Consider the following 25,182-nt stretch of genomic DNA (forward strand, 5'->3'; position numbering starts at 1 on the left):
TTAACAGCTTAGTTTGACATTTGATATTTATCTTATTGACTTCAATCCTCTCATCCAGATGAAAGCAAATCTAGCCTAAGACTTCCAGACAGTCTTGATTGAGCAGGTATGTGGAACAGAGGCTTGTCCTTCTCAACAAATCACTTGGTTGAATTCTTTAATTCAGCATTTTCCAAGCTTTTAAAAGGAGACCCTGTTTTAGAAAACTAAATCGATCACTGCTTGCTTTTACTATGACCATGCTGTTTTCACTTCACATTTTACAAATCTCACCTTGACTAGAACTTCCATTTGTATTTTAATGGGTTAATCACAAGAACAGTCTGCAAATGCAACAATTTAATATTTATCTAATCAATTTGGACCCTTGTAGATATCAGCACTTTTGAAAAAGTGTCACTCAGGTACACAAAATCCAGATAATTTACCTTCTGAAAGCCACAACCAAAAATAATTTAAAATAATGTCTCTAATACTTTGTGAGCATGAGGGCTTACCCCATACACAAAGTGGATCCCCTTGAAATCTATGAAAAATGAGAAATGGTTTTTGCACCTATTTTCAATGCAGTCAATTTGTTTCCTGCCCGGGATGGGCTGCCTTGACATTTGTATCCTCAAAACTGTTTTATATGTGCTTGAAGGAGAAGACTAGCTCCACTGAAAGGCAAAAGTGCCAGGTGTTGTCTTTGCACTACCAGTAATAGGCACACAAAGATGTAACTGCAACATTTGTAGGTTAGGATATGTTTTCCCATTTTCCCAAAATTGATTTCCTACCAAAAAGTAAAAAGTAGATTGTGACCTGATGTGTACAAATCTTAGTTAATTGGTGACAACCCCTCTTTAGCTACAGGGAAGCACAGCCTTTGATCAGGTTCCAACAGTATAATTTATTACATTATCTCTGTTGTCAGTTTTCTGGAAGTGGAAGAGATTTTTAGAAATTTGTATCTCTTCAGTTTTTGTTTGGTTTTCTACACAGAGATATTCAACCAGTAGTTCAGAGTAGTTTGGTTAATTTATCTAAATACTTTCTTTCCTCCCTTCAGAATTAGCATATTACTTGTATGATTTTAACTGGTTATACTGAAGCTTTTGTTCTTGGTCATTCTTTTAACAAACCTAAAATTGGTTTTCCCAGTAGATTTGGACTGTATTAGGTAGAACTGATGACTATGCCTGAATGACCTAAAAGTAGGGTTTGCCTCTGCAGTTCTTGGAATGTCTGCTGAGATGATTTTGACAATTTCTTAATGCCTATCCACTCGTATCCTCGCTTACTAGAATTTTTAAAAGCTCTTAACATAGTTTCAAAAGTTCACCAGGCAGTAGTTGAAATTTCAAAAGATTTTACATGCCTCCATTTTTTAACTTATTTACATAGAATTTTCAACACCAATTATTTTTTTTCAAGATCTATGTGAACAGTTCAAATGTTAAACTTATTCTGCACTATTTTACTAAGGTCTGAATTCTGTAATTTTACCTACATTTAGAATCCGTCTGGTCTGACTAGTGTTTATGCCATCACATAGCAAGGTTTCTGCCCAAAAGCTATGATGCTAGTTGTTCATTAGGTACTCATCCCCTTCTCCACCTAGATTAAAACTAAGTATCTTTTTATTATGTTTTGATTCTTCTTAAACAAATTAAAAAAAAATCAGTGGTCTCCCTAGAATTTTTATTTCATACACTGGGGCCAGGTCTTTTGATTGTACAAAGGGCTTTAACCTATACGGTGCTGTACTGTCTCTTTTTTATTCCTTGTGTATGGTAACATATGATAGAGCGTGTTATTTCTGAACTGCCCTTGGCATATTGTCTCTGCTCAAAACCTGTTGTAAGCGTCATACTTTACTCACAGAACCCTCTAAGAAGCCATATTCAGTAGGTTAATGATACAACACAGTGTTTATTCACAAACACCTGAGAAAGACTCATAAACACACAAAAAAACCCATTACTGAAAGTACTCGTTATTACACTTTTAGCTTCACTGGCCTTTCAGAAATGTATGCACAGGAGCAGAAATGTCTGCGATGACTTTGTCGCTCAGATTCTTCCCTTTTTTGGGGACATTTTTCTTCCTAAAAGCTAAGCGTTACAAGAAACAACTGAAGCATTCTTCCGAAGGTAACCTCTGTAGAGAGAACTGACTCCAGGGCAAGCACGCGTCGCCCTACAGGTACCCACCCAAGCACTATGCGCACGATGGGTACGAACATGAGCGCCCGGACGCTGCGATCCATCCCAGCTCCCCGCCGGAGCGGGCAGCGGCCGCCCCTTGAGCCCCGGGCGGCGCCGGCCAGCGGTCCCTCCCACGGCCCTCGGCCTCCCTCAGCCCCGCCTCCAGCTCTCATTGGAGGAGCGCGCGGCTGCCGCGCCCGCCATTGGCCCCTCGGGCAGCGGTCGCGCTCGCCATTGGCTGCCGGCGGGTGCCACTCGGGGCGGCGGCGGCCGGGGGTGGCGGTGAGGCAGACGGGCCCATCCTCTGCTGGCGGCGGCGGCGGCGGCGGCACCATGGTGAGCTACGCCGGGCCGCCCGCCCTGCCTGGGGCCGAGGCGCGTCCGCTCTGCCGGGCACCGGGCCCGCGGTGGGAGGGAAGGGGCTGAATCCACTTGGGAAGCGGGAAGCCGGACTATGGCCCTTTGTTTCGGGGAGAGATGGGTGATGTTTCGGTGGTGTCGCTTCACGCCGGGGTGATGGGAAGGGTGGGGTGGGATGCTGCGGGCGGGGGAAGGGGCTCCCCTAACGCCCGGTGCCTGACCGTGTGCTACGGCCTCGTCCTGCCCTGCAGTACGGCTTCGTCAATCACGCCCTGGAGCTGCTCGTCATCCGCAACTACGGCCCCGCCGTCTGGGAGGACATCAAGTAAGTGTCCGTGCGTGTGTTTGTGTGCGTCCGTCTTGTGTCCGTGTGTCTGTACGCGCGCCTGTCCGCCGGGGCGCGCAGGGCCGGGAGACGGGGCCGCCCGGGTACCGACTACCGGCATCCCGTTTGCCGTCCGCGGGATGCTGGGCGGGTCTGCGGGCCGGCAGCGGCACCAGCAGCGGTACCCCCCGCTCTGCGGGCCGGCAGGGGCACCAGCAGCGGTACCCCCCGCTCTGCGGGCCGGCAGAGGCACCCAGGACGCGGCTTCCAGTCGTGACAAGACCCGCGCGGATTCTGCAGCGCCTCGTCCCGCTCGCGGCCTCCCTTAACACCTCCAAGATCTGCCTTATTCCACCTTTCCCGGTCTCCAGGAGCCGCATTGATCTCTCCATTCCCTCGGTTATATGGAGTGTATGGCGAAAGTAATGTCCTTGCATGAGGCCACCAGGTGAACCATGCAACAGTTGCATCCCTTTGCATCCTTGATGGAACTAAGATACAGTGTTTATTAAACACTGTCTAAAAATACTGTCCGATTTTGGTAATGTCCTCTGCTTGAAATCAAAGAAGTTATTGAATATTATAGAGAAATATATATAGGGATGTAAGTAGAAGAATGATTTTTGGCTTCCTTTCTTGAATTTGATTTCTTGTGCCCAACCCTTGCTTTTCTGTTGGTATAACATTTTTCTAAGGAGCTGACTGCCTTCACTTTAAACCTTTGATCAGTTGTGAGATTGCACTGAAAGTTTTGACAAAATTCTTTTTACCTTAAATATAGTAGTATGACTCACTGGGCAAAACTAGAACAAAAATTTTTAAAAGGATGTAAAAGCTTACAGAGTTGTAGACTTACTTCATTGGGCTTTAGGTAACGTGGTCAGAAGAAATAATCGCTTGATAAGGGATCAAGAGATTGCATTTATTTTGGGCCAGTTTTAATATGTCCATGTTGATGTTGATTTTATAATATATTGCTGTTGTCTTAAGACAATTTTTGGAGTCAAAGGCCAGTTTTGATTGTGAGATTTTTGTTACTATGACATACCTTTTTCATAAAATTATTTGTTTAGAATGTGGTAACTTTGCACAGTACCATGAAATCAGAGAATCATAGAAATGTTATCTGAAAGGGGCCTCTGGAAGTCATCTAGTCCAGTTTCTGTTCCAACCTGGATTGTTACTGGCATTAAGTCAGGGTCCAGCTATGACTTTTGTCTAGCTGAGTCTCTAAAATCACCAAAGGTGAGTTTACAGTTGTGGTTCAGCAGGCATTCATTGTTCTATTGATCCCTGACAGGTGCTCTATAAATTACTGTTTGCAAATACAGTTCTGTGCATACCACAGATGAACCTTTAGTGTATGCCACAGAGTTTTGTGCTATAAGTGAGGCATTTATTTTCCTTACATACTAACCATTTCTAAACACTGATCTATTTTGAATTCCTATGTTTTGTAAATTAAGAGGTGATAAAATACCAACATATGCATCATTTTCCATGAAAATTAAAATAAATAGATAAAATAAAAATATGTATAAAATATGATGTTCACTCTTTCTTGGCATGGCATCGCTTACCAAGATGCCTTTAAGTATCATGGACCACTTTTTGTCCAGATTACCCACTGAATACATATCTGTATTTAAGATCAATTTCTCAGAGAAGATACAGAGTTTCATATTCTAGTGTAAGACCATGCTGCAAACTGTCAGAACACGGCCGTAATTCCTGATGCATCCTATCTCTTTTTTTTGTTTTGGAAACACCTAATAGAATACTGAAGATAACTAAAGCCCATGAGAAATATTACTCATATAACACTTCGGAGAAATTTAATAGAAATATACAAAATACTTTTCTAAGATCAGCTGTGAAAATGCAGGACGCGGATAGATCCTGTTTCTGCTTTTTAAATGAGAAGCATTTATGTCTTGTAGCAGCCCAGCAGGTAGGCTCTGCTATTAGCTCACAAGAAGATAGCTCTCTGGAAGGAAACTAGCATGACATCACCCAGCAGAAGATTGGAGTGTAATCTCCAAGAAGGAGCCAGTGTATTTGCAACAGCTGCCATAGCTCCTTATGTGAAATTGGTCACTGTGGGGGCTTTATTCAGCGGATTTCTCAGCTGAGTACCCTAGAGTTTAGAAACAAGTAAACCAACCCTCACTGGAACACATTATAGTGATGGTGATTTAGGGAATGTTAGTGTCAACTGGTAGCCAAGTAATGTTGGGGGAAAACTTGGATGTTTTATCTTTTATAAGCAAATACAAACATCTTGCAAAGGCTTTTTTGTTAGAACTGTTAATTATTTAGGAAACAGCAAGTAAGTATAGAACAATGTCGTGGCATGCTGAGTAGAATCAGTAGAATCACTGATGACTGGAGAAATAATTACTGAAATCGACAAAACAAAGAGGAGGTTGGAGGTAGTGAGATTGAGTTTGCTTCATGATTTTTGTGGAGTAGAGAGGCCTTTGGGTAAGTCAGTGCAAAATTCCTTACCTAAGCTTTTTTGGTATTGATTTTTTTCAATGTTTAGCTGATCTCATACTGCTATTTTGTTCTCTCAGAAGTCACCACAGAAGATGTGAATCAGCATTGCAATGTAGTGGGTTATGACTCCTGAGTGATTCTCAAATGCCAGCAGGTGGATTTGTACTTAATATTGATAGAAGGGAAAAGAAAATATAGAACTAAATAAACTGAAGTAATGAAATCTGGTCACTCTTCCAAAAAGTGCATTTAAGAAAGTTAAATACTGAATTGAAAGAGTATTCTCCATATGAAACATGGAAACTCTTTTGTGGCTTGTTCAGTCAAAAGTGCTTTTGAATGAAACTCTTTCATAGAGAATTTGGGTACACAAATAGTTGAATTTGATGCTTTTACAAGAGTGGTGTTTTCAGTGCCCTCACTTACTGTTAACTGAGTTAGAATGATGATTTCAAGTCTCCATGTCTGTTATTTTGTTCATTTTTCATCATTCTTGTAAAACCATGATCTATTAGAAAAAGATCCAAAGTGCTTTTTAATGGTATAGAGTGGAATTCTTGGGAAATTTAGCCTCCATGTTATTTTCATCTACTTTTAAAAAAAAGCATAACCAAACAACAGACTTCTTTTACACATCATATAATAAAGCGCAAAGTTCATGGAAAAATTACAGTATATATACTTTGATACAGGGCTTTCCTAAAGAACTAGAATTAAAATACTTGACACAAAAATAGTTCAAAGCCTACTATTTCTGAACCAGCATTCTGGATCCCTAATAGGTTGAATTTAAAATAAGACTAAGAAAGCTGGCATATAAGTAATAAAAGGCAATCTTGATTTATGGAGCCTTTACTCATTTTCTCAACAGCAAAGTCTCTAAAATTTGCTTCTCCTTAGGGTTTTCTCTGACTGCCACTTGCAGAATTGAGAATTTGAGCTAGTGAACAGGGTCTTTTTGATGAACCCCTAGAATCATTAGAGGGATTTAGCAAAGCTGGATGAGCAAGAGGGAGTGAGATGGGAAAGTCCTGTAGTTGCTGAATTCTGCAGTAGCAGATTTTTCTTGATGGAAAGTGAACATGATTCACCATAGTCCTTTGTTTTGCTTACTAGCAATTGTAAGCTGCACATACAGTGCTCATTGTCATTCACTATTTCAGTGCTTGGAAGGGGAGATTTAGAACCTGCAGTGCAAGAGAGACAGACTCCTCTGATCAGCGCTTCACTAGCTCTGCAAGGAGTTACTAAATAAACAGTTAATATAGAACTGTTAACCACACTTTTGCTGAGAAAACAGTTTTGATTTGTTCCTTCTGTACTTCATAAAAAACTTCTTCTGAATCCTTTATTTTGTACTTGTTACATCCAGAGGGCTGGTTTAGGTTGTGTGGCCACAGTTGTAATGGCTGGTGCTCAGGAGTGGATCTCAAGATTCCTTTTGCATTCGAGATCTTCAAGTCCTCTGCAGCCAATATAAACTGCAAGTTGTCAGGCCTGGCCGTTCCCATATACATGCAATTCTGTGCACATGTCTGTTTAAGGCCAAACTTGTACTTCTGGGTGATATGGTAGTGTGTGCATACGATTGTCAGTAGTGCATGTGGAATTACTGTCCATGTATCTGTCCAAAACAATGCAGAGCGATTACTCATGTTGTCAAAATAAATAGAAATTTCCAGGGCTTAAGAAATATGTTTCTATGGTGGGCATATTTTTGCGGTGCGTGATAGTACATTTTTAAAAGAAGCCTCTATCATAAAATCTGAGCACTTCTGCAACAGGTATCACTTATGAACTGCCAATATATGTGAAATTCTGATTCCTCCATTCAGCAGTTCTAAGGGTTTAATTGTGTAACAAGCATTGACAGGGATGTCTTCTTGAAACAGCTCCAGGTCAATACGTGGGAGCTAGAGCAATGTTGTCAGCAGGGAATATGTACAGAGTCTTTTTTCCTGTGTTTCCCAACACTATTCCTCTGTGTTTGATTAAATGAATACAGGATTTTCCCACAGGCTCGTAAATCTGAATTGAGGCCAGGTTAGATGCTCAAACTGTAACACTTTCAAACATACTGCCAAGAAATTGAATGAGAACTCAAAAATCTAATAAAGAAATGCATTAAATTGCTTCATCACAAGCCTGTCCAGTAAATGAATCTTTTTCCCACACAGGCAGATTAAATATCTGGACTTGGGAAATGAAATGGCACAGCCAGTCAGACACAGTCTTCATATTCCTTCTGTTTTTATGGTAGAAGTCCCCACAAAAAACATGTAGTGTGAAAAAACTAGAATGGAAGTTGAAACTCAGTGTTTGCTAAAAGCAACTACCTAGAGGTGAAAACACTTTTTATTTGATTCTGGAGAAGTGTTCAAACTTGTACAGTAGAAAAATAGGCTTTTTTTGCCCCTTTGCTCTCTGTACCTTAGCATGGGGGTATATAAATCAAGTAATAACCTTACATCCCTGGTGCTCAGTGCTTAATGTAGAATTAAGGCCTCTTCTCCTGCTTTTGCTCTGTTTTGTCCTTTGGAGGGGTCGGGATGGGCATGTGCTGTCCATACTCTTAAATGCCAATATTCCAGGTCTGAGGAGCAGTCTGGCCAGCACAAATTTTACAGGGACCTAGTGGTCTGGAAGTGCACACTACGGAAGAGTGAAAGTCAATTGCTTGTCCTAGAAGGAAGGAGAATTTCGTCCCTCAAGGTTCACAGATTATCACCTACTAAGGCTCCAGGCAAAAGCTTTTTTTCCTGTGATTGTCCTGTTACGGTTAAAATGGTGAAACACTGAGGATTGAGAAATTATCGTGGTGCAGTGTGGAAAAGGAAAGTGGAAAGCTCTGCTCAGTTTCAAATTGGATTCAGCTGAAGTGGTAGAAGATTGTACCAGTTGGGGAAATGAAAGAAACTGCAGGGCCTGAAAATGAAAACTAAACTAAACAGACAGAAACTTCTACATCCTATTGGTGAAGGTTAACATAGGTCAGACTGTAGTGACCTGGTGTGGCTTTTGCAATGAAATGTAGGTAATTTAAGAATACATATTATTGGGTAAATTTTCAAAGGCATTCCTAGCAATTAGATTTATTTGTAGTGTTGTAGGTTGCCTACTTAAGTCAGGAAAGGTAGATGCTTTTATTAATTTATGTATCTAAAAATGGTAGTCCACTGATTTTACTAGCATTTAAATAACTAGGAGCTCACTGATGGGATGTGCTATTCTGATTAGTTATATTTATAATTACATTCTAAAATAGCAAATAATATAAATAAATAATATAAAATAAATATGAAATGCCTTTAAGAAAATATTTTATTTTTTTTACAAGAGACAGACTTGGATTACATTGTTTCATGGGATTTTCTCACATAAACAAAAATTATTCTTTCTTCTTCTGCTTAAACAAAGCAAATAAGAAAAACTTTTTTAGCTGCAAATTGAAGGCTCCAGCTTGGCTTGCTGTCTGTATGCTGAGTTCAGAATGTCACTTTTTTTCCTTTTTAGTAATATATCAAAACACAACTTATATTTGTTGACAAATCCTGTGAGAATCGAGATTATGGCCTACTGCTATTGCTTAGCAAAGTGTTTAGATGTAGCAATAGCTCCTACTATAGTGTAGTTTGCCTTTTCAGAAGTCTAGGAAAATATGGACAAGAGCTCTAGTGTAAGATTAAGTTGCAATGGTAAGCTCTTAAGATTTGTGGGAATTTAGATAATTTGTCGGTCTGATGCTGGTAGGCTGTAAAGTCCATGAAAGTTGTGTTTTGAGCATAGAAAGTGCTTAGTATCTTAAAAAACCAGAACCACTCGTCACATACTGGGCACCCTAAGTGAATGAAACCTTTTTGATCTGTGGTGTTCTTGCCTGTTTTAAATGGAAATGGTATAATTGGCCTCATGAGATTGTTGGAAAGCTAATTAATGCTTCTGCATGCAATTAGTGGAGATCAATTCCACAGGAAGAGTTATTAGAAAGAAATAATTCTTTCTTCAGAATTGGATTTGAAAACTGCTGTAAATCAAGTCTGAGGTTTTATATTGAGTAATGGGATAAAATAAAACACAGAATAGTTGTGCATTAGTGGAGTAGGATCTAGCCTCAGTACTGAAGGAAATGAAAGCCTGGAGGAAAAGGAACAAGTTTTATCAGCTCATGGCTGTGGCTGTGTGTTTCATAGAGGCTCAGGAACAGACAGAGAAATGTTTCTTGGAGCAAACTGCTCTAATATCATTGAGTGGACCTGAATCCATCTTTCCTGTTTTCACTAAACTACAAAAAGAAAAAAAAAGAAAAAAGAATCACCAAATGCTTATGACTCTTTATGAGACGTGTTTTATTTCTTTGTATTTGTTTTGGAAAGTGTTTTTCATGTTTTCAGCTGACGGTAGTTCCTATATATAGGACAGCCCTTTAAGAAGCATGTAAATCAGTACCATAGTCCGTAACAATCTGTCTATGGTGATAACATCATCACTTCTGGAAAGAGAGAAGTTGGATAATCATCAGCTTAGAATGTAAACTTTTTGGAGAAAATCTGTCTATGTAAGTAGGTTCATATGCAATTTGATATTGATGTACATGCGTATGTGTATGTGCATTTTATGTCTACATAATCACCATGTGGCCTGGACAATAAAATTGCCATCTAAACAGGAGATTAATCAAATATCTGTACAAAATGTGAGGTGGGGCACTTCAGTTAGTAATCATCTGTAGTGGAAGCAAGTGAGAAGTCTTCCAGTTATCTTTGGTATTTCTTGTCAAGGGGGTTGATTTGCAGGAGAACCTTGGTGCCAACATTCTTGTAAATTTCTAAGTGTAGGTTTCAGTGTGTCTCACACTTCAATTTTATTTCATCCTATTAATGCTTTTGGGATTTTTCTCATCAAAATGCTGGCTTTCCTGTTCCTTTCTTCTGTTCTTCCCCCAGGAGCTGTAGAAGTCTGGGTGGTGAACAGGTGAGTTACGGAGTTTACCACACAGACATGCATACCTGTGCTCTGCAGTGGTGGAAGTCTGTGAATCTTCTTTCCCTCTTTGTTGAACTGGTGGGATTTTGCTCAGTATTTCCCTTTCCTGGCACACAGCTAATTAGTGTAATTAGTGTAAATATGTTTGCTTTACAGTTTGCTTGAACTTACTGCTCAAGAGTGTTGCAGACATACTGTGTTAAATATTTTAACTGTCTTGTCACAATTAACACTGGTGAAAAAATTTGACTATTCACTAGAGTTTGGATTGTGAATCCATTTTTATTTTGGATCATCAGTTGTAGATAATTGCAGTGATCTGTTAAAAGGCAAGAAAATGGAGGTTTTGCTGCCTGTTTTAGCCATGTGGGTTTACCCAGTGCTGAAGGCAGAGTTCTGTTCAACCAATATCAACAATTTTGAAAAAAGTACAGATTGCCTACAAGCAGATATGAGTAAGACACTTTGGAAAGCTGTTAGTGGTGAAATGACAGTAGATGATTTCTTTTTAATCCATACCTCTTTTAACATTAATGAGTTTTTATCTAGAAAGTAACATTTATTTTTGTTTATGTTTTTAAGTCCTTATTTCATACTATTGCAAACTTCTATATAATTCAGTATTTTATATTTTTTTTAAAGTGGTGCTGAATAGATGATTCTTCATAGGTTGGGAGGTTAATATTTACAAACTTCATAGGGTCAGGACACTATACTTCCTGCTCTTTCAGTTCCTCACAGTGGAAGGACCTGCTTGAAGGTCAGGAGTTAAACTAAGTTAACTTTCAAATGCCAGATTCTTTAATTCCTCTGGGGAAGGGTTGGCTAAAAGAAAATACTGGCATGTTATGAAACCTGGTGTGAGTGTTCTTGCAGTATCTCAAATACTTTGCAGTTTTCCCAGAATTAAGTGCTTTTAGATGTGCCAGGATAACAGGTGTTATAAACACATCATTCTCTTTTGTTAGTAAAATGCATGAAAGAGTATTTTGTAAATACCATTCTTTTTATTCCACTTATGTAAAAGGAAGCAAAATAATACAAGCTTTATATTTTTAATAATTTTTTTAGTATTTGTAGTAGCAGCAAGGAACTTGTACTTCTGTTAATTGTATCTTCTAGTATTATCTTGTTTTGAAAACCTACATTAAACACTCCTGTATCCAGTCTGTAAAACTGGGAAATAGCTCAGAACTGCGAAGTCTATAAATACACCTATTTACTTTACCCAGAACATTATTTTCCTGGATAGATTCCCATTTTTATTTAATCTTGTAACTTAATATCATTTTGTTCTTCCCAGCTTGATATTTTAAAATACCTTTGGACGATCCAAAACATGTACAAGACTGTTTTCTTTTTTTCCTTTTTGGAATAGTGGTTCAATATTTTAAATAACTTTTAGTAAAGCATCTTTGTAAAATATATGAAAAAAAGATGGGAAACATTTTGAAGAAATAACTGTCTATGAAGTAATATGAGGTGATTTTACTCATTTGTAAATGAGATGCAAATACAGTAATTCTGGGTTCACAGATACCATCTTTAGTTCTGACCCATGTAATCCTGTTTAAGAGTGCTATTCTTGGAACAGAATTAAACTTGCTCCTATCAGTGAGATCAGAACCATGCTATGTTTCTAAGTGCAGTAGAGTTATTTTGTCATTAAGATTGTTTTGACTGATCTCTTCAACTTTTTCCATCCTTGGTATACCAAGAATACTGAAGCACAATGGTGGCAAAAGTCCCAACAGAAACAATATGTATCATGGAAGAAGTCCTAGAGGTAGTCTTGGAACTAGCTGCTCTTTTTGGTGTGTTCAAGGTGACACACCCTGTGCACACTTTGGACTGAGTTTCGGTAGGAAGAGGTCCCGTTGTGCTTTTGGGACACTGGATGATGTCTTAAAGCAACACCTGCAGCTTCTAAATAATAATATTATATCACAGAGAAGCCCATGCAAAGGATGGAAAGTAATTGTTCTATGCAGTCTTCTGCTGTATTTTATCTCAATATTTGCTGCATGCAAATGGGAAGGGTTCTTTTTCTGTAAGAATTTCTTAAGATTTCAGCTTTTTGACTGGCTACAGAGGCAGGATAGCAAGTACGACTTTACAGGAAAAAATTTTTTTGTCAGCAACAATCTTCTTGATTATGATTTATGCAAATTCACTTTAAATACTACAGTCTGACTACAAAACTACATTAAAACTCACCTTGTGCAGAATGGGCTATATAAGACCAGCCTGGTGTGACATCTTGTCCATCTGTGTTGTCTGTAAAATGTCCAAAGATGGCAAAAGAACTCCTTTCTACGTTAAACCTCTATGAGAAATAAAAATGGTGTGCATCCTATAGTTTAAAAATCTGAAGTACAGGATCTGTTCTGATTTTAAGAATAGTTTTACTTGGAATGCTTGTCTGCACCTAGCATTTCAGCCATTTCTGTGAATTATTAGTACCTTTGAACATTAGTAGTGTGTTTACTAATCTAATTGCACAATGGGAAAGATTTTCAAAGGGACCATTTTACACAGATATATCAACAGTAATGCTGCTCTGTGCTGCTAAATCAACAGCAGTTTGGGGGTGTTAGCATGCCTGATGGAGGAAAGACTGTTTTAAGACTTGATCCTTTCATCTATTCAATAGGAATTTTTTCACTGATTTCAAGGCCAAATCTTTATGTGAGAAATATCCTCTGCATAACTGTTATTTTCCATGGTACAGTGGTTAAGGTTCTTCTCTTGCCCAGGTAAACTGCCTCACATTAACTTGGATAATAGAAACATTCTGGAGGAAAACAAAAGCATTTTAGAAAAGTCTGTGCTGGAATCTTTGTTTCCCACAATTGAAATAGCTCTGTGTAATAATTCAAAATTAGTTTAGAGTAAATAAAAAGGGCTGCCAGACTCTAGAAGTTAGGACAGACATGGCATAGGATGTAAGTTTTGAACTATGAAATACCACGTCTCGTGTGACAGGAGTCAGTTTGGGCAAGAGCCTTAAAATCGTGGGATGTTTCAGCGTTTTGAATATAAATTTACAGGGGGGCAAAACCACACTTATTTTGTCTCTATAAATGTAAATGAGACATTAATTTTAAATTCTGTTCTATTTGACTTGAAAGTTATTTTGAAAGAACGGCCATATAAAAGTTAAAAGTTTGCTACTGTAATACTGCTTCTTCACTAAAGAATTAAGCAGAGCTTGGGAATTTGCCAGAGTTTGTTGCTTTTGGCTCATTTCCAGTCAAGTTCTTAAGAAAGCTACCAATGTGTTATTGCTGTTAATGTCTTTGTGATCAAACACCAGAGTCTGCAGAAAACATTACAACTGTGCTAATTTCCTCCCATAATTTTATCTGGTCGAAAACTGTAGTTTAAGATTGCAGCAAAATATTTAAAGGGAAATGCCACAGTTTTTTTGTAAAGCTGTGGTGCAGTGGTTTCAGTTTGAAACCAGGCAGAAACACCAATTTTGCTTAGTGGTTTTGATTCACCAATTTGAGATTTCCCAGCCAGCACACCAATTTATATGGAGGGTTTTTAAGTATTCACCTGAATGACACTGCCGTGTTTCCTAGGCTTCTGGAAGTCTGTCTTGGTCAGCCTCTTTGGTGCTGATAGCTGTGATGCTATTTTGTAGAATTGCTGAAGGACCAGTGCCTCTGAAAAAATAGGATTGCTTTCACTTTGTGCTGGGCATTTTGGATAAACTCATGACAGCATTTTCCCATTACATATAGTCTTAAGGCTAGTATTTTGGAGAGAAAGACTTTTGGAAGCTCTCACTGCTGTTAAATTACTGAGGGAAGCAGAAGGGCTTCAGAAGCCTGTCCACAATCACTCTGGCTACATGTTGTCTGTATGCCAAGCAGCTTATGTGAACAGGTTGATGGAGCAGACAGGGAGATTCATCTAGCAGAAAAATAATACAGAAAAACAGATATCTAACTGAATTTTATTTCAGCTCAATGCCTATCAAAGTTGCTGGGATGTACCAGCACAACAGATCTTAGAGATATGGAGAAGGAATTACTTGGAAAGGAAGAAGAAAGTTCTGAAATTTAATAATTTTCAAGCATGAATATTTAAAAAGCAGTTTATCTTTCAACACAGGCTTAGATTAGCCACTGTCATGGTATTTGCCATATTTGTAGAACAAGCAAAGAAATTTTTGCCTGCATGTTTTAACTAATCCCCCGCAGGAGTAAATATGTACTTCGACAAATTTTCTAGAAAATGTTGCTCAATTTAAAAATATTTTTAATGGGAGATACATCTGTAAGACTGCAGAGAAGATGGCTGCTGAATGATCCAAAGTATCTAGAGTAAACTAGAAAAAAATTAGCTAAAATAATTAAATGGAATAGGCTACAATGACCAGTGGTGATTTTAAAAAGTGGTGGCTCAGAGAAATTTCAGATATTGAAGAAAAACTTTGATAAAGTAAACTAAAGACAAATAAGAAAAGAAACATGGCTTGGCACAGAGAAGTAAACAGGAAAAGTTCCAGTCAATGTAGTTGGAAAAAATGCAAGAAGTTTTGAAAGAGATACCAACATCATCAAACTGATTCAATTTTTCATAGAGAAAATTCTCACACAGAGAAGCTGTGTCTACTGGACTGTGCAAATATGCAGTATTTTTGAGGATGTTCATTGCTTTTCCAGTTGCGTGTATTATCCTTTGTGGTTTGGCTCAGAGCAGAGAGACTAAAAGAAAGCGCAGCATGTATCATAGATGTGGGAAAGTTTGTTCATCCTTTGCAAACATCCCTCCAAACTGTAGTTACATACCATGTTGTAGGAGTCAAAGAATCAAGATGGTTTTTTTTTCTCATATGCATTTCAGTTCTGTTTTTGGGAAATGTAAACTTGACCTTCTTGTCCCTGACTGATCTCTTATTTTTCAAGAAATCATTTTCCACTAACTCCACCTCTCCTCCTGCTTAAGACTGCTTAATTAAGGTTATTATAATATTTTTCATGTCATTGGATAGAGAATGATGTTTCTTTTGTGTGGAATTATGAGGGATATTTAGTCACACCTCCCCTGTAGCTTTGTGATATTCCTTTGGGAAAAGCCTTAGCTTGTTTTTAGTTCATCATTCTTAGAATGAATGTAAAAATGTTTATTTCAAGTAACAGTTACAATACTTTAGTTATTAATAAATTATATATTTTTGAAATATAAAACCAATGTTTATGTAATTTTAGACAGTGGGAAGAATGTGAGGAGCAGGATTAAAGGAAGATGAAGGGGAAAAAGAAAATGGTTTCCGGATATCCCTTAAGTGAACAGATTACCAAAGACTGATGATTACAAACTGTAAGGTTAAATGACAAGTCATTTAACTTAGGTCAGTAGAATACTGCCATATTCGATTGGATCAGTCCTCAGCAGTACCATTTGCCATCTAGCAGTTTTAAGATCAACAAGAGTACTTAATTCTCAGACCTCTCCCCTTTGAGTACCTCAGGAAATGTTTCTGTTTCGATGGATGGATAATTCCTCTACATCTATAAATGCTTGAATTGTTCTGCAGGCATTATTATTTTGTATTAATTAATTTGAAAAATCAATGACACCACTTTAGGAAATTAAAAGCTGAGTTACAGTCAAAGAATTTGGTTTTAGTTTCTGGTTGATTATGTTATGATAATGGAGACAAAGTGTTTGATGTAAAAGGGGATGCAGGATTTTATATAGTAGATTTAGAATTTTACTTTTTGTAGGTCTTTATAATTCCTCTGACCAAGAGAAATTCAGAAGTTAGAAATACTGTCTCTGTAGGCTTGAGCTGTATCACAAAGAGCATTTCATTGTATTTATTCAATTTACCAGTCATACTCTGGTAATAGCTCTTCATTACCATGGTGCTAGTAAGTAATTGTTTACTCACTGTCCTCTTTTATTTCTGCATCAGAAAAATAATTATACTACTACCAAATTGGTGAATGTCTTGATTTGCATCCCTTGTGCTTAGATTTTTTTTTTAAACCTACCTCATCATCTGCCTTTTTTATACTTTTTCTAATTCTAAGGGTTTTTGTCTGAAAAGCAACATTGTGTGCTGTTTTTTTTTTTTTTTTTTGGTGTGATGTAAGACATGATTCAGTAATTCACTTGAAGGCTTTCCTGTCTCTTTGCCTTTCTTGCGACTTCCTGAAATGAGCTGCAGCATAGAGATATATTTAGATGAAATAGTATGATTTCTTTTTCATGAGTTAGTTGTGACCCTCCACCTGCAAATATACTAATGATGCCACGATCATATTAATTTTGCTGAGCCAAAATATATTCTAAGTACATCAATTAGAGCATGAGCACTTAAAAATGTCTCCTCTTTCGTCACTATTTCTGCAAAGCATACTGTCTCTATAGAGAGTCATTGTAGGCAGCACCACAGGAGGTGAACCCCTATTTTTAAAAGCATACTGAGAAAGAAGGCCATGCTCATTTTCCAGATGAGGACTTCAACAAACAAGGCAGGACTTCATCAGAGAACACAGGCTCCTCTGCACATCTCCTCATCTGCTGAAGGAAAATTTGCAAGGGAAATAAGTGCAAATACTGAATACTGCTTTACTTGAAATTGGGCAGAGACATGCATAGCAGGACAAACCACATGGGCAGCTGGCTCTTCAGTGTCCTGGGGTCTGCCTGTCCATGAGGTGCTCCCTATCCCCTTCCCAAGAGCTGGGACTCAGCCACTCCTGCAGCACCAGTGGCCTGGCTCCTGTGCAAATGAGGTAAAATGGGGAGGAAGGCATTTGTGGGTTCTTCCTGGTAACTTATTTGTGTCAAATGCAAGGCTTGGAAGGCACGACAGTACGTTCATTGTCTGTGGGATGAACTTATTTTCCTCAGTAAAAAATACAGTCTACAAATTTGTGCTGTGTTTTGGACAAGCTGCTGACTTGATGATCAAGTTGGAGAGCATAGTAAATGACCCAAAAAGCAAAGCAGTCATTTTATTTTGGTTTTTAACTTCATAGCTGTAGTAAATGTGCACAGGACATATATATGAGTCTTGTCCTAAACCTGGGTTAAAGAATTGTTTCCTTTAGTGAAGAAACGTATATTTTTATTGTGCTTTAGCTAAGTAGTGACACTTTGCACATGAGAATTCATGTGTGAAAACAAGGCCTTGCAAAATCCTATCATCCTTTTTTCTTCCTATCTACTGGGCATGTGCAATATTCTGAAAAAAGATAATTGGTTTGGAACCTGCATCGGTATTTAAATTCCTCTTCGGACATATGTGCAAATGGTTATTAGAAACATCCCACGCCTTTTGTAAATAAAATGTAATGAAAATGTGATAGAGTGAAAAAGCTTTAAAAAGTGTTTAAAGAGCCCATCATAGGCTGGATTATTGGATAGTCTCATTTTAAAATATAAATTGTGTCTTTATTAGTGCGGCAACTTCTTTTTGAGGCTCTGTACTGAAAAATCATGTTTATTTTCTTGTTGTTTATTATTTCCAGAACAATCAGATCTGAAATATTTGTATTGTACACTAAGGACTGAGATATGTAACAAATTTATTTCTAATTTTCCGTCTTAAATAACTCTACAAACATTTTTATTTAATAGATTTTTATCCATATGGTGCTTTACCCTCAAGCAAAAAGATTTTATTCTCTTTTCTTTTTAGGAAGGAGGCACAGCTGGATGAAGAGGGACAGTTTCTGGTCAGAATAATTTACGATGATTCCAAAACATATGATCTCGTTGCAGCTGCAAGCAAGGTCCTTAGTAAGTAATACAGATATCTTCTTTGCCCATTCATCGTAAAAAAGGTAATAAATACCCTCCTGCCCCCCAAATCTGTGTAGCCGAGAGGAATAGGATTTAGCACAGGGGAAGTGAAGATGGAGTATCAGTCTGAGATTTTTTTTTTTAAATCTTAGGAGCTAGAATTTCATTTCTTATTTCTATAAGAAAATTCTACTCCTTTTATTGCTTGAAATTATTTTTATTATTTTCAAAGTATTCTGTCTTAAACTGGAGAAATATAACTCATCCACCTCATCCGCACAACATGGGCAGTGTAACCAGCAGTCACGAAGTAACAGCATCCTGCTACAACTACCTTCCAATACACCCAAGTTAACCACTGCTGAAAGAGCAGTGAATGAATGAATGAATGAATGAATGAATGAATGAATGGATGATCTCCGCTGAAGAACAATGATGAGTCACAGAAATGCTTGTGCACATATTTCATTTAATGGACATATTTCATTTAATTGCATATCAGCCACTGATTTGTGTTGCATTCATTTTCAATCATTGCAGCTCTGGTCTGGAATTTAAAAGGTAGGATTATGCGCATCAGCATTTTTTTATCTGCAGACCCAAGTGTGGTATGAAATTGTTCTGCATCAGTAATTAGCCAAGAATCTATAAGACTGATGACTGTAGTAATGTTGAATTGGAGCAGCTGACGTGGTTTCATGCTGTTGTAAATTGGAATTAATTCTGCTGAGGTGTTCACTTCTAACAACCAAATTCCTTCATTTTCAATAAGTGATTCGTTTTTCTGTATCAAAGTCTATATGCTATATGTATGTGAAACATACAATGCGGTGAAGTAATAATGGTAATTTGTAAATCCTAATGAAATTCCTATATTTCTCAGTATAGAATACTCAGGATTTAGAGGATACTAAGTATTTGCCATACGAACCCTGAATCTTGCTTTGTTCATGACCTACTGCATCTGGGTAGTGTTTATGAATGCAAGAGTAAAGAAATAAGCAAGAGCATGAAATACAGTGTTTGGGGTGAATCATGTTTTCTTGTTTTAACTAGATCTGAATGCTGGGGAAATTCTTCAAATGTTTGGGAAGATGTTTTTTGTGTTTTGTCAAGAATCTGGTTATGATACAATTCTACGTGTCTTGGGCTCAAATGTCAGAGAGTTTTTGCAGGTAAGAATTTTGTGCCAAATTGTTTCAGATACCAGACAATTATGGCCTAGTCAACAGAAATTTAATTTGAAATTCCAAAGAGAAATTTGGAACAGGAGTATTCATATGCATCAGATGGGGGGGGGAATGGTGGGGTGGGGGTGTTAAGTGGAAAGATTTACCTTATTTATAGTAACAGAAAATGTGATCTTCAGGTTTTATGGTATTTCTTCTATTATCTCTGACTAATCATAGAGACTGGATATTTCTAATAGTAGGTTATGTACAGAGTTAGGGCTCATAACAGCTTATCTCTTAAGATGTTATTTTTCACCCATGAACTGAGGGTGGAATTCTGTAGAACAGCATGATACTGCACTATAAACAAAAACAAAATTAAAATTTTTCTTTGATAGCATGGAAGAAATGTAGGGTCTTTTCAAAAGTGTTATTTCTAAATGCAGAAAAATGGCCTTCCCTTTTTTGTCACCTGAAGATTGTTCACTTCAGGAAGCACTTTGTATTTAAGATTTGTGATTTATATCACTCTTGGAGAGAACTGTGTAGTGTATCGAAGTTAAAAGCATTGAACTGAAGATTGCCCAAAAGCTGACTGTCAAAACTATTGATTTTCTCTGAAAATGTAGTAGCCTCTTGTCATCTGTACCCTTAAAATCTCTCTACCATTAAAGGAAAAAGAATCATAGTTTGCTGGATTACTTAAATATTTGATTGTCTGTCTCACCATCCCAAAACCTAATTCTAGAGCATCCTAGATGCAGTCAGTCCAGACTTCTTGTACAAATCCCACAAACTGTAGTTGCTGGGCAGACAGGGTATGTGTATGTTCCAACACGGGCATATCATGAGTGATCTGTAAACCACTGTCGGTCTATGGGATGTAGCATCCTTCGTATTTCATAGCTTCATTCACAGTCTGCTCTCAAATCAAGCCTTCAGTTAAAAGTAATTTCCAAAGATAACTCAGATACTGAAGTTGTGTTTTAAGATTGAGCAAGAGTAGGGGAGGAGAAAGAAGGTGTAGCTTTCCCATTGCATCATCACTTTGGTTACTTGTGTATGGGCCACAAATACAGATACTATTTGCTTTCCCTCATGCCTTTTCCCATATAATATACTTCTCTTTTCATTCCTTATCACACGTGCTGGTGAAAGGACTGTTATACCAAACATCTGTAAAAGTGGAAGCAGCTTACATTTATATTATTCTAATGACAGTATTTTAAATTGCTTTGTTTGAATTTTAGTGTTAACAGATGACATTGGCTATTATATACTTCTCTAAATGTTAACAGGAGTAATGTATTAATAGATGTGGTGGAAGTGTACTTTTTAGCTTTTTATTGCAATGAAAAATCAACCTTAGCTGTGAATTATTACTTTTGCATCTTCCAGCAGTCATATTGGGTCAGAAACTACTTTATATACCCGTTACAGAAATAGTTGCAGGTTGGGTTTAATGTCCCAAACTTTTCTCAGATTCTTGAAATACATCATAGAGTTCCAAAAAGTGTTTCTTGAAAGGGATTCTGACTCCAGGATATATACAAAATGATTGAGAACTGCAGCTTTTTAAAATACATGAAAATAAATCTCACATTTATGTTCCCTTTCCTTTGACATCTCAAGAAAATTTAAGTTTATTTATAGTTGAGACACAGGTACTTCAAACTTCATGAAAGAGGAAAATAAAAAGGGCAACTAAATCAAATATTTAAGCTTTATATGAAAAACACAAGCATGGAAAATTTGCAAATCATATTGAAAGACACTGTGCCAAAGAGAAGCAGTGTGAAAAGAGGTACCTCCTAAGAAACCCAGAGTGTGCTTTTATGTTCAGTTTAATCGCTTCCTATCAAATGAAAATCAAAGTGGTTAGTTCTCCAATTTAAGGAATTGTTTACATGGCTATTTAGGTTTTCATAATTGTAGTGGGATTAACTTGGGGGTTAAAATATTCAGGGGGTAGCTTTTCTTTTAGATAAGTCTCCAGGTGCTGTGTACCACACAGCACTGAACAGCATATCTTTGTATTTCAGGTGCCAACCACCACTCTTACTTTTAGACAGACCAGGATCAGCCCCATTTAGTGTGACTGTATGTTCTTGCTTGGAGATTTCTTTGTGTTTCCCCGTGGAGCTGATCGCTGTTCCAGCACGAGCTCTGGTGTATATCTGAACAGTCTAGGAGCCAAATTCAGGGAGGGAGCCTAGCCTATTATAATCTGTACCTTACCTCACCTCTGCCTCACAGCAGATGAACATGCAATAAAAAAAGCTTTTGTTCTTTCAGAAGCAGCAATAGCAAGTTAGAATGGATTGAACGCAACAAAAAAACAGGAGTAGGAGTAACAATGACTGTCTAGATCTAGGAGTGATTTCAGCTCTGGAAAAACATGTCTACTCCTTGACTATGTGTTGGAGTGAGGTTTTGAATACAGTGAGCTGTAAATCCCCGACTCTGGAATATTAGGGAGTAAAAACTGAAGGGCATATCACAGGGACTTCACCTGTGACACTGCTTTGTCACAGTAAAGTCAGCAGTAAAAGAGTAGAAGGGTGGCAAAGTGGTTTTGCAGAATGGTGCTACCACCAGTTGTTAATCATACATGTGCTACACTTAAATACTTAATGTTAAACAGTCATTTTACAAGACTTCTGTCCTTGACATTGGGTATTCCCTGTTTGAAATTCTTTAGCTGTTGACTGTGTAACTGAAAGATTATCATCTTTTCGCATGTATCTCCCTAAGAGTTTTTTTCCAAAAGGTCGATATATCTTGGCTGTTTCTGAAACTGCAGTTCTGCATCCAGTTAAGGAGATGGCAGGGCTGTCTTTCAGAGCCAGTCATTTCTCTTGCTCTTTTCTCATCTTCTGTCTTTCAAAACAGTCTCTTCCAATTGAATTGTCTTGAACCCAGCAAAGTTCTTACAGAATTTTCCTTCAAGCATTATGTTTTTTCGTCAGTGCCCACTAACAGCTGGAATGAATTGACACTCAGATTGTTGCCTCTTCATGTTTTAATTTGGAGATGTTGATATAGCAACAAAAACATGGATTTGAAACAAGCTAAAAAATTCCAGGTTAAGTGCATCCCATGGAATTCATTGCTAAGAGTGTGATTTTGTCTGGAGGTCTACAGGAGAGGAGGCAGCTATTCAAGTACTTTATAGCTCACATGAAATCAAGTTCAGTATGCTTCCACTAATTTGATAATCGACAGATGCTCATGAAAGGTGGAAAATTTCCCAGACAGCACATTGAAAATATTTTCACTTCATTTCCTGTTGGCAGAAAACAATATGCGAAGCCTAGTGGCAGCAGTCACTTTCACGGTAGTGAGAGAACAACATTTAAAATATGCAGTACTGTTCTGGACTTAAGATGTAAAGAATTGTATGAATTTTACAACATAAATAAAAAATTGTGTGTTGCAACTCTATCCTGCAAACTAGGTTGCTCTTTCTATACCAAATGTACAGTAAATAGCAAATTGGAGCCTTGATAATTGCTTCACAAAGTTGAATCTAGTGTTGTATTTTGTGATTTTGATCTCACTGTTCTCTTTAATGTCCTTATTAAGTATACCTATACCTAAGTTTATAATTTAGCTTTCCTCTCCAGATCACAATTTGCCTGGTTAAAATTTAAAAGTAAAATACATGAGATGTCTGGAACAGTAGCAGGGAAAAAAAAAACGATCTCTTCCCTTTCCTGAACAATGTTTTCTGATACATTATTACAGCAGCTGTGATATTTCTGTTTATTCTGTGGAGTTTTTCAATTATTGTCAAAGAAAAGATATTTGAGTTTGGTCTTTCTAGCATTTAAATCTTTACTTTAAAGTTTGAACTTTGTCAGGCCCTGTAAACTTGATCGTTATGGTGTCAGAACTAGGCTTTTTCATTGATAATAAGGAGAAAGATGTATGCTTATTCAGACATGCGTATTTGCATTTGGCTCCTGAATTAATATTTGAAGAGGAGATTATAGAGACTAGAATTGGAAAGAATGAAACTGGATGAGGTATCAGGCTGACAAACACACAGAAGATCTTTAATCTTTGAATGTTTCAAAATACAGCATAGTCAAGCACGACTTCTTACTATCTGGAGTAATTGTAATGGTCCTAATTTTTATGCCATTCATTGTTCAAATGTTGCCATGGTAGATAGAACACTTCGGGTTGCCTGAAAAGCCTGCTGTGATGACATTCTACAGAGAATAAGGCAAATGTGTAGAAGCATGAGCAGCAGGAGAAAGGGGATGTTCAGATTGGACAAAATATATGCTTACTTTCTTCATAAATAGTAAGTGAATGCCTTATAACCATGTTTTTAATTTCTTCCAGAACCTGGATGCTTTGCATGACCACCTTGCTACTATTTACCCGGGTATGCGAGCCCCTTCCTTTAGATGCACTGACGCGGAGAAGGGAAAGGGACTCATTCTGCATTACTATTCAGAAAGAGAAGGTCTGCAGGATATTGTCATTGGAATCATCAAAACAGTAGCTCAACAGATCCATGGTACAGAAATAGATATGAAGGTAATGTCTGAAGCGATATACTCATTGAAAATATATGCCAATAGGAAAAGACCGAGAAAATCAAAAGTGAAGTGATGGCAAACTACAGTAATTTTCACTGTTGCTGTCTTCTGTGAAGAAGTGGAATCAGTACTCACTCTCAGGAAGAGCCATCATCATTTGGGTTGCTTGAAGGACACATCAGCCGTGTACTGAGAAGGCTAGCTCTAATTGTCAGGCAGACCTGACTGGGAACAGTACAGAACAATATCCCCTTTTTCTATTGTAAAGAGGAGATGTAAAGAAATTAGATACTGTCTTATTTGGGATACTTTTTTCCCTCTTTATTTTTTGTTTGGCATATATTTCCTACTGTCTACTGTGTTCTCTGAGAACACGGACATTTCCTCTTTATTCTAGATTCTTCATCTATGTGCAGACTGTGAGGCTGATGTGCACTGATGAGGCCTGGGTGGCAAGCAGTGTTTTCCTCCCAGCCAGCATGCCAGGTTCTTCCCAGAAAAAAGACATATTTGCTGTCATTGCATGGAAGCGTGACTGGATATGCACCTAGAAGCCCCGAAGTGAATAAATGTTCCTCAGTTACAGAGTTTATGTGATGACAGTAACTTGTGAAATGGGAAAGATGTGTGTGCTTTGCCCATACAGAGCAACAGAAAGATTTAATTGATCAGGCCTTGCATATGTAATGGTATAAAATCAGGGTTTGGTCCAAGGTGTGGAGGAAAAACAAAAAAAGAAAGCTTTTTTCTGTTAGAAATATTGCAACTGATATAATTATTTTCACCAAGTAGAAAAGAATCTAAGCAGGTACACCGATCATTCTTTGAGTTTTTTAAATATTCCCTAGTCATACTACATTTCTATCACAGATTCACTGTATGCTTGCTGAGAAAATACTTTCATTATTTTATCACAAAAACATGACCTTGCTTAGGTGAGAGATTTGCAAGAAATCGAATGACAAATGTATTTGTACTGCTTTATTGGAGTATTTGCCTTTTAGGTTTCCTGTTCTGAGATAGCTCAGGTTTATAGTAGATGTCTAGATATTTATAGTGTAGCGATATACTTGTGTCCTTGTTTAGAGTCTATTTTATAGAAAACCACAGTTCAAACTTTTGCAGCAGGTGTTAGTAATCAGATACAGAAGGATACAACAGAATCAAAACAATCCTCTTTTTAGATTCCTGTTTATTCAAAGTGTTGAGATAGACAAGAAGAACCTTATTGGAAAGTTGGCTGCAAAAGTGCTGAAGCTGTCACTTGACAAGCATTTCTTTTGGGAGCACAGGCAGCTTAAGCAGTTCCTGTTCTCTCAGTGCTCAGGCTT

At 37.7% G+C, this 25,182-nt stretch overlaps 1 protein-coding gene across 2 annotated transcripts in view; it reads left to right on the forward strand.

The window, feature by feature from the left end:
• The first annotated feature begins 2,441 nt into the window (after positions 1–2,441).
• Positions 2,442–25,182, forward strand: part of GUCY1B1 (guanylate cyclase 1 soluble subunit beta 1) — a 46,486-nt gene continuing 23,745 nt past the window's right edge. For both annotated transcript variants that reach the window (XM_056490270.1, XM_056490271.1), the window contains exons 1-5: positions 2,442–2,525; positions 2,801–2,874; positions 18,023–18,123; positions 19,183–19,301; positions 23,652–23,849. In XM_056490270.1, coding sequence (XP_056346245.1) covers positions 2,523–2,525; positions 2,801–2,874; positions 18,023–18,123; positions 19,183–19,301; positions 23,652–23,849 — 495 coding nt within the window. In that variant the 5' untranslated portion in view covers positions 2,442–2,522. The remainder of the gene's footprint in view (positions 2,526–2,800; positions 2,875–18,022; positions 18,124–19,182; positions 19,302–23,651; positions 23,850–25,182) is intronic.

This window comes from Oenanthe melanoleuca, chromosome 4, assembly GCF_029582105.1.
Source record: "Oenanthe melanoleuca isolate GR-GAL-2019-014 chromosome 4, OMel1.0, whole genome shotgun sequence".
Taxonomy (NCBI): Eukaryota; Metazoa; Chordata; class Aves; order Passeriformes; family Muscicapidae; genus Oenanthe; species Oenanthe melanoleuca.